Below are 13,338 nucleotides of genomic sequence, written 5' to 3'. Positions count from 1 at the left end.
TCGAACCGGCGCCCAAATGTGGCTCCTTAAACTGCTGAGCCACAGCGCCAGCTCCCCAGGAGTGTGTATGGCTTGCCTCTTTATACTCATGACGTTTTATTTTACAAACAAGGCACAGATTTTAAAATAATGGCTGGGGCACGGAGGTACACACCCGCTGAAAGATACAGGTGCTCCATGGCTCAGCGCTGTCGCAGACTAACCAATCAGAGCCCAGACAGTTCCGGGCCCATAGCGATTGGTTCAAGGCGGACACGTGGCTTGAAAGGATCCAATGAGCTTTCATCCTGGGACTTTAGCTGAAGTTTGCAGCTTCCTATTGGGCGAGTGGGTGGGTGGATGGAGTAGTTGGAGGCATCTTTGCCACCAGAGGGAAGAAACTGCCGGTGAGGATAACCCCGGCTTTTCACCACTTCCTCTATGAAGAAGGTTCCTGCCATAGATGGTGGCCACGCTCTTTCTCTTCACTTTATTCAGGCCTCCGCGAAAGTGTCACCTCCTCCATGCAGCCCTCCGTGATCACCCTACCTAAAACAGCAACTTTCCCACCTTAAGCCACCACAAATAGGCTTTTTTCCCCCCCTGTTTTTTACTTTGGGCACCTACTGTCCTTTTGATGATCCGACGTGTATCTGGTGCTTTGTCACTGATTCACCGCTCTAGCTATTCCTAATCAAAGTGTCCTGGTGGGGGGGGCCGGCGCCATGGCTCACTTGGTTAATCCTCTGCCTGTGGCGCCGGCATCCCGTATGGGCACCAGGTTCTAGTCCCGGTTGCTCCTCTTTTCCAGTCCAGCTCTCTGCTGTGGCCTGGGAGGACAGTGGAGGATGGCCCAAGCGCTCGGGCTCCTGCCACGCCCGCGGGAGACTCGGGTGAGCCCCCCCGACCAAGGTGACCCACCACGTCTTCATTCAGCACCCAGCAGCAAGCCCAGAACTTGCCCACGGTCACAGGATCATGCCTTAAAGCCCCGGGGGAGGGGGGTCTCAGAAATGTGGCTTTTCCTTTGGGGGGATCGATAATCCTACCACTGCCAAAGGCCACGGGAATGGACGGGGTGGGGGGTGGGGGACGTGCACAGGTGCATTGGCCAAGCCAATCTGAGCCAAGAGCACCACGGTGCTGATGACATCATTCGAGTTCCTGGATCCAACAGTGCCTGAAGCCAGCCCCGCTGGACTTTTCCATGACACAAACCATGGATTCATTACCCGCGGGGCCCCCCCCCCCCCATTATTTAAAAAAACATGTCTCTGTTTGAATCGGACTCTTGACCGCTTGGAACAGAAAGAACCCAGATGAACCCAAGGAGACAGAAAAGCCCTCGGGGATGGCCAGCACAGAGCGGGCGGGCGTGTTCCTTCATCCTATCCCCACCCCGAGAGACCCGAACCCCTTCCCGGCATCCTCAGATCCCCCAGGGACTCGTGGGCGCCCATCTCTCCTTGGGTGGAATTCCATTTATTTGCACTTTGATACACATAACAAAAAAGACGCTCAGTTATCACTCCAGAAAGACCGGGAGGAGGAAATCCTGACAGGCCTCTCTGGCATCCGGCCGTGACTCAGCCAATCATCTTCCGAGGGCTCCCATCGCCCCCCCCCCATTTTTGTTGAACTTGAACTTGGGCGCACAGGTGCGAAGCGAGCAGCCCGGGCTCCTGCTCCGTAGCTGTGGTGCCTGCTCTCGTCCACTCGGGGTCCCCAACAGGGGACCTCTGAAGCCACGCCCCCTTCCCTATTTCTGGGACTGTGCGCTCTCTCCCGGCACCCACCCTGGGGGGCTGACTGACGCCTCCGGGGATAAAGACCCAGCGCTAAGAGCTGCGATTCAGGGGCTGCAGCCGCTAGGGGGCAGTGTTGGCAGACCGACGGCACAGGCACCGGCCTCTACTAGGGGCGGGTGGGTAGTGCGGTTCCAGGAGAAGCCCCCCCCCCCCCCCCCCCCGCCACGGTGACAAGCGCCAGGCCGGGGCCGGCTCAGGCTAGGGAGAGGGACGGTGCGTGCCGGGCCGCCTCTCTCCGCCGCAGCACGAAGTCCCCGGGGGAGGCTGGACTCATGGCGTAGAAGACATTGGCATTGTCCGGAATCAGGAGCTCTGGGGGCGGGGGAAGGGCAGGGACGAGGTGAGAGGCCCGCACAACCTCCTGCCCCTCCCCCACGGAAACCCCAGAGCCTTCCACCCCCCCACCCCCACCCCCCACTCCTGGAAGCCGCCCAGGCTCGGGTCCTCCCAGCCAGCGCCCACCTGAAGCCCGGACAACCTCACTCCTGTCTCTACCACCAGCCCAGGCAACCGCCCACCGTTCGCCTGCCTGCACCCCACGGAGGCCCGACATTCGCATCCCAAGTTTAGGCAAACGCAGGCCACACCCCCCAAACAGCTTCCGGCCCCGCCCACCCCAGCACCTGCTAGCCCAGCTCGGGTGGGCTGAACTTGGACGGCTCCCCACTTGCAGTCTGCACAAACATAGTCAGCTCACCCTCCCCCCGCCTCAACACGCACAACCTCACCCCCCACCCCTTTGTCCCTCTCCCATCCCAAGTTCAGACACTCGGGGCTGACCCAGCTTAAGGTGCCACTAACTTCAGCTCAGATCAGCTTCTCCCACTTGACCTTGGACGATCTCGCTGCCCCAGAATTATGAGCGCCGGTTCGAGTCCTGGCTGCTCTACTTCTGTTCCAGCTTCGTGCTAAGTACTTGGGCCCCTGCACCCACATGGGAGACCTGGATGGAGCTCCTGGCTCCTGGCTCCTGGCTTCTGTCAGGCCCAGCTCCAGCCATTGTGGCCTTTTGGGGGTGAACCAGCAGATGGAAGACCTCTCTCTCTCTCTCTCTCTCCCTAACTCTGCTTTTCAGGTTAATTAATTAAAAAGCCAGCCTTGGGTGCCCGTCCCTCACTCTGAGCCAGGACAGCCTCCCCGTGCACGCCCCTGGCCTGGGCCCCAACTGAGTGAGTGGCCCCACTCACCCTTGTCCCCAGGGAGGACTTGGAAGAGCTGGTAGTCACCGGTGCAGGCCTCGGGGGCGCTGTGCTTCTGCAGGGCCCGCTGCACCACGCTGGGGGCTTTGTCCTGGCTGGTGAGCTGGAGAGAGGGAGCGGGCAGGGGGTGGGCCAGAGGCCCCCAGCCCCAAGGGGCCCCAGCTGCGCCCCGCAGGCCGCCAGCCCCGCCCCTCACCAAGATGCTCCGGTACAGGTTCCCGTGGTCATTGTCCATGCTGACGCGGATGACGCAGGATTCCGAGCCCGGCTGCTGCCCCGGGTTCAAGGCCAAGGTCAGAGGGCGGGGGCCTGGCGGGTCGGGGCTCCAGGGCGGCTGCAGGCAGTGGGGGGCAGGGGCGATGCTGAGGGCTGGGGGCCCAGCCGGCCCCGCTCCCAGCGGTGTATCCTGTAGGTTTGCTATATGCTAATGTGGCCCTGTGCACCGGGGCCTGGCACACGCAGCCCGCGTACACACAAGCTCAGTGGGATCCCACGTAGGCCTCCTGTCCCCAGCAGCAAGAGTGACCCCTGTACCCCCAGGCCACACTCAAGCGCACCCCGAAGCGCGTGAGCGAGCAAGCCCGGATCACTCCAGGCATGCGTTCCCGCCCCTCTCAGAATGCTGATTCCCAGGGACAAGCCCGGGTCACCCCTCCTGGGCCAAGCACTCCCTGGGGCGCTCCAGACCTGGGCAGGCGACGGCTTGGGGGACGATGGCTCAGACGGGGCCAGGGAGACGCTCACAGCTCCTGGGTACACCTACCCCCCGCACACACCTGGCCCTGCCATCCCGTGTGCCCCACCCTGCCCAGCCCTGGGTGCCACACGGTAACACACACACACACACACACACACACACGAAGCCTCTGTACCTTGGTGTTGGGACCCTGGGGCCCTGGCGAGGCTGGGGGGCTGCCAGGAGGAGGGTCCTTGACTCCAGGGCTTGCTGGCGGGGACCCTGGTGACTGACTGGGGGAGGGGGCGGAGCCTGAGTGGGGCAGGTGCACGCCAGGACCCCCCACCCTGCTACGCCTGGCCTTGTGGGACGCTCACCTGGCAGTGGGCGAGGAGGGGTCCCCGGGACTCCCACCAGGCGATGAGCTTTTCTCTCGGGACAGCTTCCTGAGGACGGGGACAGGGACCGGGGTCCAGGCCGGACTGGGCCCCAGGAGCAGCGCCCGCTCCCCCCTCCCACGTTGTCGCCCCCAGGGACTCACGCGCTGAGACGCTTGGTGAGGCTGATGCGGCGCCTGCCGCGCGGGGAGCTGGGGCAGGAGGCGGCCGGGGGCTCGATGACGCGGGAGATCCGGTAGCTGAGGGGTCAGTGTGAGAATGGACAGTGGGGGCGGGGGAGAGGGGCAGTGGGGGAGGAAGAGATAAAGTCAGAATCAGGGGCCCGTGTTGTAACAGGTTAGGCTGCCACTTGTCACGCCGGAATCCCATACGGGCGCTGGTTCGAGTCCTGGCTGCTCCACTTCCCATCCAGCCCCCTGCTGATGCTTCTGGGAGGCTGAAGGGGACGGGTCCAGTGCCTGGGCCCCTGCACCCACGTGGGAGACCCGGATGGAGCTCCTGGCTCCTGGCTTCAGCACCGCCCAGCCCCAGCTGCTGTGGCCATCTGGGGAGTGAACCATCGGATGGAAGACCTCTCTCTCTCTCTCTCTCTCTCTGGCACTGCCTTTCAAAATAAACCTTTTTCTTAATTAAAAATAAATTTGTAACAATGAAACAATTGGTAGAGTTGAGTCCGGCCGAATCGATGTTTGTCTAAGTTGGACACGGTTATTCAGAACTGGGGGTCAGGAACGGGGTCGTGGGTCAGACAGGACCACAGGTGAGGGAGAGGACGCACTGGGGGTTGAATTACCCTGCAGGTTCAAGGTCGCAATCAGACTGCCGGCTGGGGTCAGCGGGGGTCAAGTTTGGGCTTGGAGGTGAGAGAGCGGAGACTTCGCAAGGTCACAGGTTGGAGGGGGGAGGGGTTCAGGGCTGCAGCGGGGGTCTTGGGAGGAGCTGAGGGCTGCATGGGGCTGGTGGGATCCAGGGTGGGGAGAGGGGCAGGCCACAGGGGGTCACCTCTGCTCCTCGCTGAGCTGGCGCTGCGCACGCAGGGCGGCCAGGACGGGCGGGCGTGGGCTCAGGCTGTGGCTCCGACAGCGCCTCTGTAGCTGCTGGATGCGAGCCAGGATCTCCCACTCCTGGGGTGGGGATGGGGCTCAGAGCCTGCCCTGCCTCCACCCTCAGACACCCACCCCACCCCAGCCCTGCCTCTGCCCTCAGACACCCTACCCCAGCTCTGCCTCCGCCCTCAGACACCCACCCCAGCCCTGCCCCCACCCTCAGACACCCACCTCAGCCCTGCCTCCGCCCTCAGACACCCACCTCAGCCCTGCCTCCACCCTCAGACACCCTACCCCAGCCCTGCCTCCGCCCTCAGACACCCACCCCAGCCCTGCCTCCGCCCTCAGACACCCTACCCCAGCCCTGCCTCCGCCCTCAGACACCCACCCCAGCCCTGCCTCCGCCCTCAGACACCCTACCCCAGCCCTGCCTCCGCCCTCAGACACCCTACCCCAGCCCTGCCTCCGCCCTCAGACACCCATCCCAGCCCTGCCTCCGCCCTCAGACACCCTACCCCAGCCCTGCCTCCGCCCTCAGACACCCACCCCAGCCCTGCCTCCGCCCTCAGACACCCTACCCCAGCCCTGCCTCTGCCCTCAGACACCCACCCCAGCCCTGCCTCCACCCTCAGACACCCTACCCCAGCTCTGCCTCCGCCCTCAGACACCTACCCCAGCCCTGCCTCCATTCTCAGATACCCTACCACAGCCCTGCCTCCACCCTCAGACACCCACCCCAGCCCTGCCTCCACCCTCAGACACCCTACCCCAGCTCTGCCTCCACCCTCAGACACCCACCCCAGCCCTGCCTCCGCCCTCAGACACCCACCCCAGCCCTCAGACACCCCCGCCCTGCCTCTGCCCTCAGACACCCACCCCAGCCCTGCCTCCGCCCTCAGACACCCACCCCAGCCCTGCCTCCGCCCTCAGACACCACCCCAGCCCTCAGACCCCTCACCCGCACCCACCCTGCTCACCTTTCTCCTCTTCTCAAAGTTGATAAGATCCCCCTGGAGGCAAAGGCTGAACTGGAGTTTCCAGGGCCAGGGGTCAGCCGAGGTCAGGGGTGGGGTTGGGAGGAGCCCCACTTTGGTAACAGGGCTGGTGTCAGGGTCAGGGATGGCAGTCAGGAGGCCCAGTGCGCGAGGGGGGTTAAGCGGAGTGGGGGGAGGGGTCAGGAGTCGAGGTCGGGGGTCAGACCTCCACGGTGTCCGGCAGGGCCGTGTCCAGCATGAGCAGGTCGGTAAGGAAGGTGCCAAGGTAGGGGACGGGGCCTGGGGGCGGCTTCTGCAACCCACCAGGCACCAGTCACCGGGCCATCATCACCACCGTCTCCCCCACCCCTCTCTGGGGGTCCCAAACCCAATGGCTCACCGAGCTCAGGCTGCCTGGGTCCGGGTCCTCCAGGGGCCCCTGCGCAGCCTCCTCCTAGGTGGGAGAGAGAGACCCTGGGAGTGCCACCGACCCCCCTCAGGGGCCATGTCTCAGGGCCACCCCTCCCACCCCCCGGCTTCCAGCAGTCAGGCCAGTGCTGGGGACCCTGCCTGCCCCGTGGGAGACCCGGATGGAGCTCCTGGCTTTTGCAGGCATTTCGGGAGTGAACCAGTGAATGGCAACTTCTGCTCTGTCTCTCGTAGAAAAAATTAAAGGGCCACAGACAGGGTGCAGGTGCAGCTGTGCCGGCCGCGGGGGTCGGCGCCCCGCGTACCTGCGAGAGAATCTCCCTGCAGCTGATGTGGTTGTTCTCGTCCGAGAAGATCTGCGAGAGCTTCCGGAACGTGGTCAAGGGCTCCCTGGGGCGACAGGAGGGGGCGCGGCCGCGGGTCAGGTGCGCCCTCCCCAGGCCCCGCCCTCGCGCCCCACCTCCCCCGCGGCCCGGCCTCACCTGCTCACCGCGCCCCAGCTGCGCTTGAGCCGGTAGATGGGGTTGGACTGCAGCGCCGACAGGATGGCCCGCAGCGCCGAGAAGTCACGCAGCTCCCGGCAGCGCTGCGGGGCCCGGCGGAGGCGAGGGTCAGACCCCTGCGCACCACCCACTGCCCTGCACACGTGTCCTCCTCTTCCTCCTGCCCCGCCCCCACCCAGTCTCTGCGGGGATCCCACCCAGCCTCTTCCTACCCCATCACCCCCACACTCACGCTCTTACCCCGAGACCCGCCCAGCATCCCACGGCCCCGGCCACCCCCACACTCCACTCTGGGCCGCACCTGCTCCCGCGGCCCCGCCCCCCGCACACACCTGTGCGATGCGGATCCACTTCTCGAGGCGCCGCGCCCTCTGCGGGGCAGCCAGGCCCGGCGCCCCGAGCACCGAGCCCAACACGCAGCCGGTCACCAGGTTGAACTGCGCAACGGTGGCGCGCACAGTGGGGGCGACGCCTGCCGCCCCCGGCCGGTCCCGCTGCGACCACACGGAGCCCAGGCACTCGAAGGGCCGCACGCGCTGGAAGAGGTCCTGCACCAGGGCAGGGGGCGGGGTCTGCGCTCGCCCGGAACCGCCAGCCTCCCCCACTGCCCGGCCCGGGCCTGGGTCCTCACCACATCTATAAGGGTCAGCTGTTCGGCCACCTCGTCCACGCTGAAGTCCAGGAGGTCAGGACCTTCCGGCACGAGTCCCTCCTCCCCGGCCCCGCTGTCCTCCGTGGGCTCTGGGCTGGGGAGTCCCGAACCTTACAGGGAAGTTAAAAGATGGGAAGTCTGAGGAGCCTGCGCTGTGACTTATCAGGTAAAGCTGCTGCCTGCAGTGCCGGCCTTCCATGTGGGCGCCGGTTCAAGTCCCGGCTGCTCCACTTCCCATCCAGTTCTCTGCTGTGGCCTGGGAAAGCAGTGGAAGATGGCCCAAGTGCTTGGGCCCCTGCACCCACGTAGGAGACCTGGAAGAAGCTCCTGGCTCGGGCTGTTGTGGCCACCCAGGGAGTGAACCAGCGAATGGAAGGGTGGCCATTTAAGATTTATTTGAAATGGAGACTGACACACAGAGAGTGGGAGAGCCAGACAGAGCTTCCTTCTCTGGGGCCATTCCCCCAAATGGCTACACCAGCCGGGGCTGAGCCAGGCTGAAGCCAGGAGCCAGGGGCTCCATCCAGGTCTCCCACGTGGGTGCAGGGGCCCAGGCATTGGGCCACCTTCTGCTGCTTTCCCAGGCACATGAGCAGGGAGCTGGCTCGGCCGTGGAGCAGCCAGGACGTGACCCGGGCTCTGATACGGGATGCCGGCATTGTAGCGGGTGTGGGCCCCTATGGTGTTATCTGTGCATCAACACAACTTGCCCCGCATTGCCGGCTGTCCGTGACGCTACAGCAGGTGCAGCTAACAGCCCGGGAAGCCTTCTCCATTGGTCCTAATGAGGCATGAAGAAGGCAAAAAAAAAAAAAAAAAAAAAAAAAAGACTGTCGGATGATTGACTTCCACTTCCTCTCCTTCCCCCGGTGGTTACGTAACCATATTAATCTTTTAAATTAGCTTTGTCAAGCCTGTTTAATTTTCTCCCTTTCATTTGAATGAGGGCGGCTGGCAATGCCAAATATCAGTTTTGAAAAGTGGGCGTTGGACAAGATGTTGACTCAGCATCCGGCCGGAACCCCGCACCTGACAGCAGCGTTGGAGCCAGAGGAACAAGCTCCACTCAGAGAAGTCCAGGAGGACGGGAAGTGCACCCCATTTTTGTGTTGATTGCATTGAGCAGAAAGCAAAGGCTGTCGGGGCGGCACTGGGGGTGCCATTAGCAAAGTCGCTGCAACATCGGAATCCCACATCCAAGTGACGGCTCGAGTCTTGGCTGCTCCATTACTTTCTTTTCTTTTTAAACATTTATTTATTTAAAAGGTAGAGTCACAGAGGGGCAGAGAGAGAGAGAGAGAGAGAGAGACACACACACACAAAGAGGTCTTCCATCCGCTGGTTCACTCCCCAGATGGCCGCAACGGCCGGAGCTGCGTTGATCCGAAGCCAGGAGCCAGGAGCTGCATCCGGGTCTCCCACACAGGTGCAGGGGCCCAGCACTTGGGCCATCTTCTAGGCTGGTCCATTTCTGAGCCAGCTCCCTGCTAATGTGCTTGGGAAAGCAGCAGCAGATGGTCTGGGTGCTTGGGCCTTGCCACGCCTGTGGGAGACCCGGATGGAGCTCCTGGCTTCTGGCTTAGACCAGGACCAGCCCTTGGCCACTGGGGACATTTCGAAAGTGAACCAGTGGGTGGACACGCTCTCTCACACGCTCTCTCTCTCTCATAAAATAGATCTTTAAAACAAAAGAGGCCGGCACCGTGGATCACTAGGCTAATCCTCCACCTGTGGTGCTGGCACTTCGGGTTTTAGTCCCAGTTGCTCTTCTTCCCGTCCAGCTCTCTGCTGTGGCCCAGGAAGGCAGTGGACAATGGCCCAGGTCCTTGGGCCCTGCACCTGCATGGGAGACCAGGAGAAGCACCTGGCTCCTGGCTTCAGATCGGCGCAGCGTGCCGGCTGTAGCAGCCATTTGGGGGGTGAACCAATGGAAGGAAGACCTTTCTCTCTCACTAACTCTTCCTGTCAAAAAAAAAAAAAAAAAAAAAAAAGAAAGAAAAGAAAAAGAAAGAAAGGGGGGGCCAGTGCTGTGGCACAGCAGGTTAATGCCCTGGCCTGAAGTGCCAGCATCCCATCTGGGCACCCGTTCGAGACCTGGCTGCTCCACTTCCGATCCAGTTCCTTGCTATGGCCTGGGAAAGCAGTGGAAGATGGCCTAAGTCCTTGGGCCCCTGCACCCGCGTGGGAGACCCGGATGGAGCTCCTGGCTCCTGGCTTTGGCCTGACCCAGCCCCTGTCGTTGTGGCCATTTGGGGAGTGAATGAGTGGATGGAAGATCTCCCTCTCCCCACCCCCAACTGCCTTTCAAATAAATAAATCTTTAAAACAAAGAGCTTTAATAACAAGAAGAAGAGAAAGGACACAAGTACACAGACACCTGAGATTTTCTCACGAGGGACAGAGAAGCGGGCGGCCACTTTGGAAATGGGAGAGAAAAGTGGCCGCTCTAATGCTCAGATTAGAGGAAGTGGATTAGGGATATGGACGCTGATGAGATAGGATCGGATCAGACGCAGATGGGGAAGATGAGCCTTCGTAAGCAGGATGCAATGACTCCCTCCACTGATCCCTCTCTGATCCCTCTCGTGTCTGCCCGGGGACAGAGTCGGGCACCAACCTCAGGTGAACTCCAGAGGGGAACGGGAGCCAGAAACCGAGACAGGGAAGGCAGGGCGTTGAGTACAATGGGGAAAAAAAAAGGCAGCCCAGGAGGACTCCGGGTGCGGGAAGAATTTGAGAGAGACATTTGCAGGAGTGACAGGTGCACAGGACATGTGTCACACAAAGATCTGTGGGACCCCAGAAGCACTCTGCCTGGGGGGGGGTCCAGAAGCTGTTATTTTATTCACTTTAGTTCATTCCTTTATTTGAAAAGCATAGTGATACAGAGAGCATCCGGGTCTCCCATGCGGGTGCAGGGGCCCAAGCACTCGGGCCATCCTTCACTGCCTTCCCAGGCCATTAGCAGGGAGCTGGATCGGAAGTGGAGCAGTCGGGACTCGAACCGGTGCCCACATGGGATGCCAGCACTGCGGGTGGCGGCTTTACCTGCTACGCCACAACAGTGGCTCTTGCTATCCACCATATTACAGGTGGGAAAACTAAGCTTCAGAAGGAGCTAAAACCTTGTGTAAAATCTGTAGCTCTGGGGGGTGGGGGTGGGGCAGAGGGAGACACTGGCGGGGGGGGGGGGCTTGCAGGAAAGGCCTTCTTGGACCATTTGGTGCAGGGGTTAGGATGCTACCTGGGCCCCTGCCTCCAATACCCACTTGCCTGGGCTCTGACGCCGCTTCCAACTCCAGCTCCCTGCTAATGCCCACCCTGGGAGGCAGCAGGTGCTGCCCCTGTCACCCCCATAGAAGAACCAGGCTGGTTTCTGGGCTCCTGGTTTCAGCCCGGCCCAGGCACTGTAGGAGTCTGGAAAATGGACCAGTGGGAGGGAGATCTCTCTCTCTGCCTCCCTCTCTCTGCCTCTCAAACACAAGCAGAAAAAGAACACCCCCAGTGCCCCAAACCCTCACCTGCCCACCTCTGGGGCTGCTCCTCTTCCTCCTGCTTTCCCTCAGCTTCCTCCAAAAAATCTTCTCGAAGCTTCTCTGCTTCCCGGGCCTCGGGACTCCCTGGGGCTGCCCAGCTCAGAAAGACCTGGACACTGCCCAGGTTGGAGTAGGCTGGGGGTTCCCGGAAGTCCTGGGGGTGGTCCCGCAGCCAGGAGCCCAGCAGGGACACCACAGCTCTGGCCAGAGGGGCAGGATGGGGCTCAGAGCCAGGCCCAGGCCTCTGCACCCCCCCTGCCTTGACCTTCCAGCCCTTGGCCTGGTCAATGACCTTTGACCGCCAGCCCCCCAGCGCCTGGCCCCATGGGATGCCAACCTCAGGTTCTTGTTGAAGCACAGATCTTGTCCCTGTGTCTTCATTTCTATCCTGGAAAAAAGCCCCCTCTCCAATCAAATGGTGACACGGAGAAGCTCCCCGGGGCATGGGGGTGGCGGGAGTGTTTCCTGGTTCCCAAGCTGAGGAGGTGGGGGCGCGCCCAGGTGGGGTCTGGGGGTGGCTACTGACCCGGGAGGTGGGGGCGGCGGCGGCGGCGGCGGCAGCAGAAAGCGCAGCACGCGGCCAGTGGGCACGAAAGCCCGGTGGGTGGCCAGGAAGGCCGGCACGAAGCCCGGGTCCTGCTCGCGGTCTCCAGACACCAGCTCGCAGACCAGCCGCTCCAGGCGCGCCGCCCGCAGCGCCCGCACCTTGCTAGTGCGGTAATGGAGGAAAGAGTCGGCCAGCTCGGTGCGGGGCTGCGGGGCGGGGGCGGGGGCGGCCGTGAGAAGTCAGGAGTGGCTGGGGGGGGGCACTCTTCCTGCACGCACGCCCCTTGAAAGCCCGGCTCTGGAATCTCCTCCCGTCCATTTCTCTACAGCCCCGCCCTCCTCGGAGGTGTGACTTAGCCCCGCCCACAAATGACCCCTGCGACCCGCCCCGGACACCTCCGTCCTCCCGGGCCCCCCTCCCAGCTGCCTTCGCCACACTTGTCCTACCTGGCCGCTTCTGGACTCCACCCCTCCTCCCAGCCTGCTGCACCTTGGCTTTCCTAGACCCCACCGCCAGCTCTACCCTCAGTGCCCCCAGGTCCCACGCGGGAAGCGGCCATACCTGACTCCACCCCACTCACCTGGCCGCCTCCAAGCCCCACTGCACCTGGAGGCCCGAGCTCACCGGCCCCCCCTCCAGCTCTGCGCTCAGCCGTCCGGGCTCCGGGGCCTCGGCGCGCAGCCCCACCCTCACGCGGCGGGCTCCCGGCGTCTCCCTCGCACGCCTTCCTCACCTGGCCGCCCCCAGGCCCCTCCCCCGGGCTCAAGCGCTGACTGAGCTGCCGGCGCAGGGAGACGCTGTACACCGCGCCGTCCTCGGTCTCCTCGCCCCAGTCCTGCAGCGGCGCCTGGACGCGGAGAGGGGCTCAGGGCGCGGCAGGGGGACCGTCTGGGTCGCCAGCCGGGCCTTCCTGCTCAGCACTTCCCGGCCAGGGTCTTTGGGACTTGGGTCCAGGCTCACGGATTCTGTCTCCAGCCCCTTCCCCGAATGTGCGCGCTGAGAGACTCCCGCCCCCACCCCTGAAGTCCGACCAGACACGCATCACTGAGTGCCCCAGATGGGGACTCCAGGGCAGGGCCCGCGGGGCGCGCACCTGGCGTTTCTGGGGGAGGGGGAGGTCACCAGGGATGTGGGGGTCCAGGGTCGTCGCCCCCCTTACCAGGGCGAGCTCCCTGCCCGCTGTCCGCTCCATGGCCCGTCCAGCTCCGTGGCGCCGCCGCCGAATGAGGCGGAAGGGCCAGCGGGCAGTGGGCAGTGGCCGCTGGGGCTGGCCGGGAGGGGCGGGGCGGCCGGGCCCGCCAGGCGGGGCCTAGTGGGTGGACCACGGCTCTCGGATGCCCCCAGGTGGACCCCAGCGCCCGCGCCAACCCCAGCAAAGTCCTTGATGATTGCCCCGACTGGCCAGGACACCTCTGTCCCCAGGTGTGCGGGAGCTGAGACGTGGAACCAGGGAGGGGCAGGTCTCCTGTCTGCCCCAGGTGTGGGGGCGTCTCCCGTCCCTCTGGCTGGGCCACAGAGACCCTCTCTGCGTCCCCCGTGCAGGGCAGCCATCAGGTCCCTGGGGCAGCCCCAAGTGAGCCGTGCAGAAACG

The 13,338-nt window shown here is 63.5% G+C and overlaps 1 protein-coding gene across 3 annotated transcripts; it reads right to left on the bottom strand.

The window, feature by feature from the left end:
- Positions 1 to 1,449: 1,449 nt before the first annotated feature.
- RGL3 (ral guanine nucleotide dissociation stimulator like 3) lies at positions 1,450 to 13,295 on the bottom strand. Of its 3 annotated transcripts, none has more exons than XM_051840002.2 (19): positions 12,907 to 13,295; positions 12,328 to 12,594; positions 11,727 to 11,953; positions 11,538 to 11,588; positions 11,186 to 11,400; positions 7,644 to 7,774; positions 7,345 to 7,560; positions 6,992 to 7,095; positions 6,815 to 6,899; positions 6,481 to 6,534; positions 6,307 to 6,393; positions 6,084 to 6,116; positions 5,063 to 5,184; positions 4,204 to 4,299; positions 4,040 to 4,108; positions 3,859 to 3,955; positions 3,183 to 3,320; positions 2,975 to 3,089; positions 1,450 to 2,099 (listed from the first exon to the last, which is right to left on the bottom strand). In XM_051840002.2, the coding sequence occupies exons 1-19, from the start codon at positions 12,937 to 12,939 to the stop codon at positions 1,981 to 1,983; spliced, it is 2,259 nt and encodes a 752-aa protein (XP_051695962.2). In that variant the 5' UTR covers positions 12,940 to 13,295; the 3' UTR covers positions 1,450 to 1,980. The 3 variants fall into 3 exon arrangements, with proteins under 3 accessions (XP_051695962.2, XP_051695964.2, XP_051695963.2); XM_051840004.2 differs by having other exon boundaries at positions 12,481 to 12,594; XM_051840003.2 differs by lacking the exon at positions 6,307 to 6,393.
- Positions 13,296 to 13,338: the final 43 nt, after the last annotated feature.

The sequence above is a fragment of the Oryctolagus cuniculus genome, chromosome 16, assembly GCF_964237555.1.
Source record: "Oryctolagus cuniculus chromosome 16, mOryCun1.1, whole genome shotgun sequence".
In the NCBI taxonomy this organism is placed as follows: Eukaryota; Metazoa; Chordata; class Mammalia; order Lagomorpha; family Leporidae; genus Oryctolagus; species Oryctolagus cuniculus.
The sequence above is the reverse complement of the archived record's forward strand: the minus strand, read 5'-3'. Positions and strand labels throughout refer to the sequence as shown.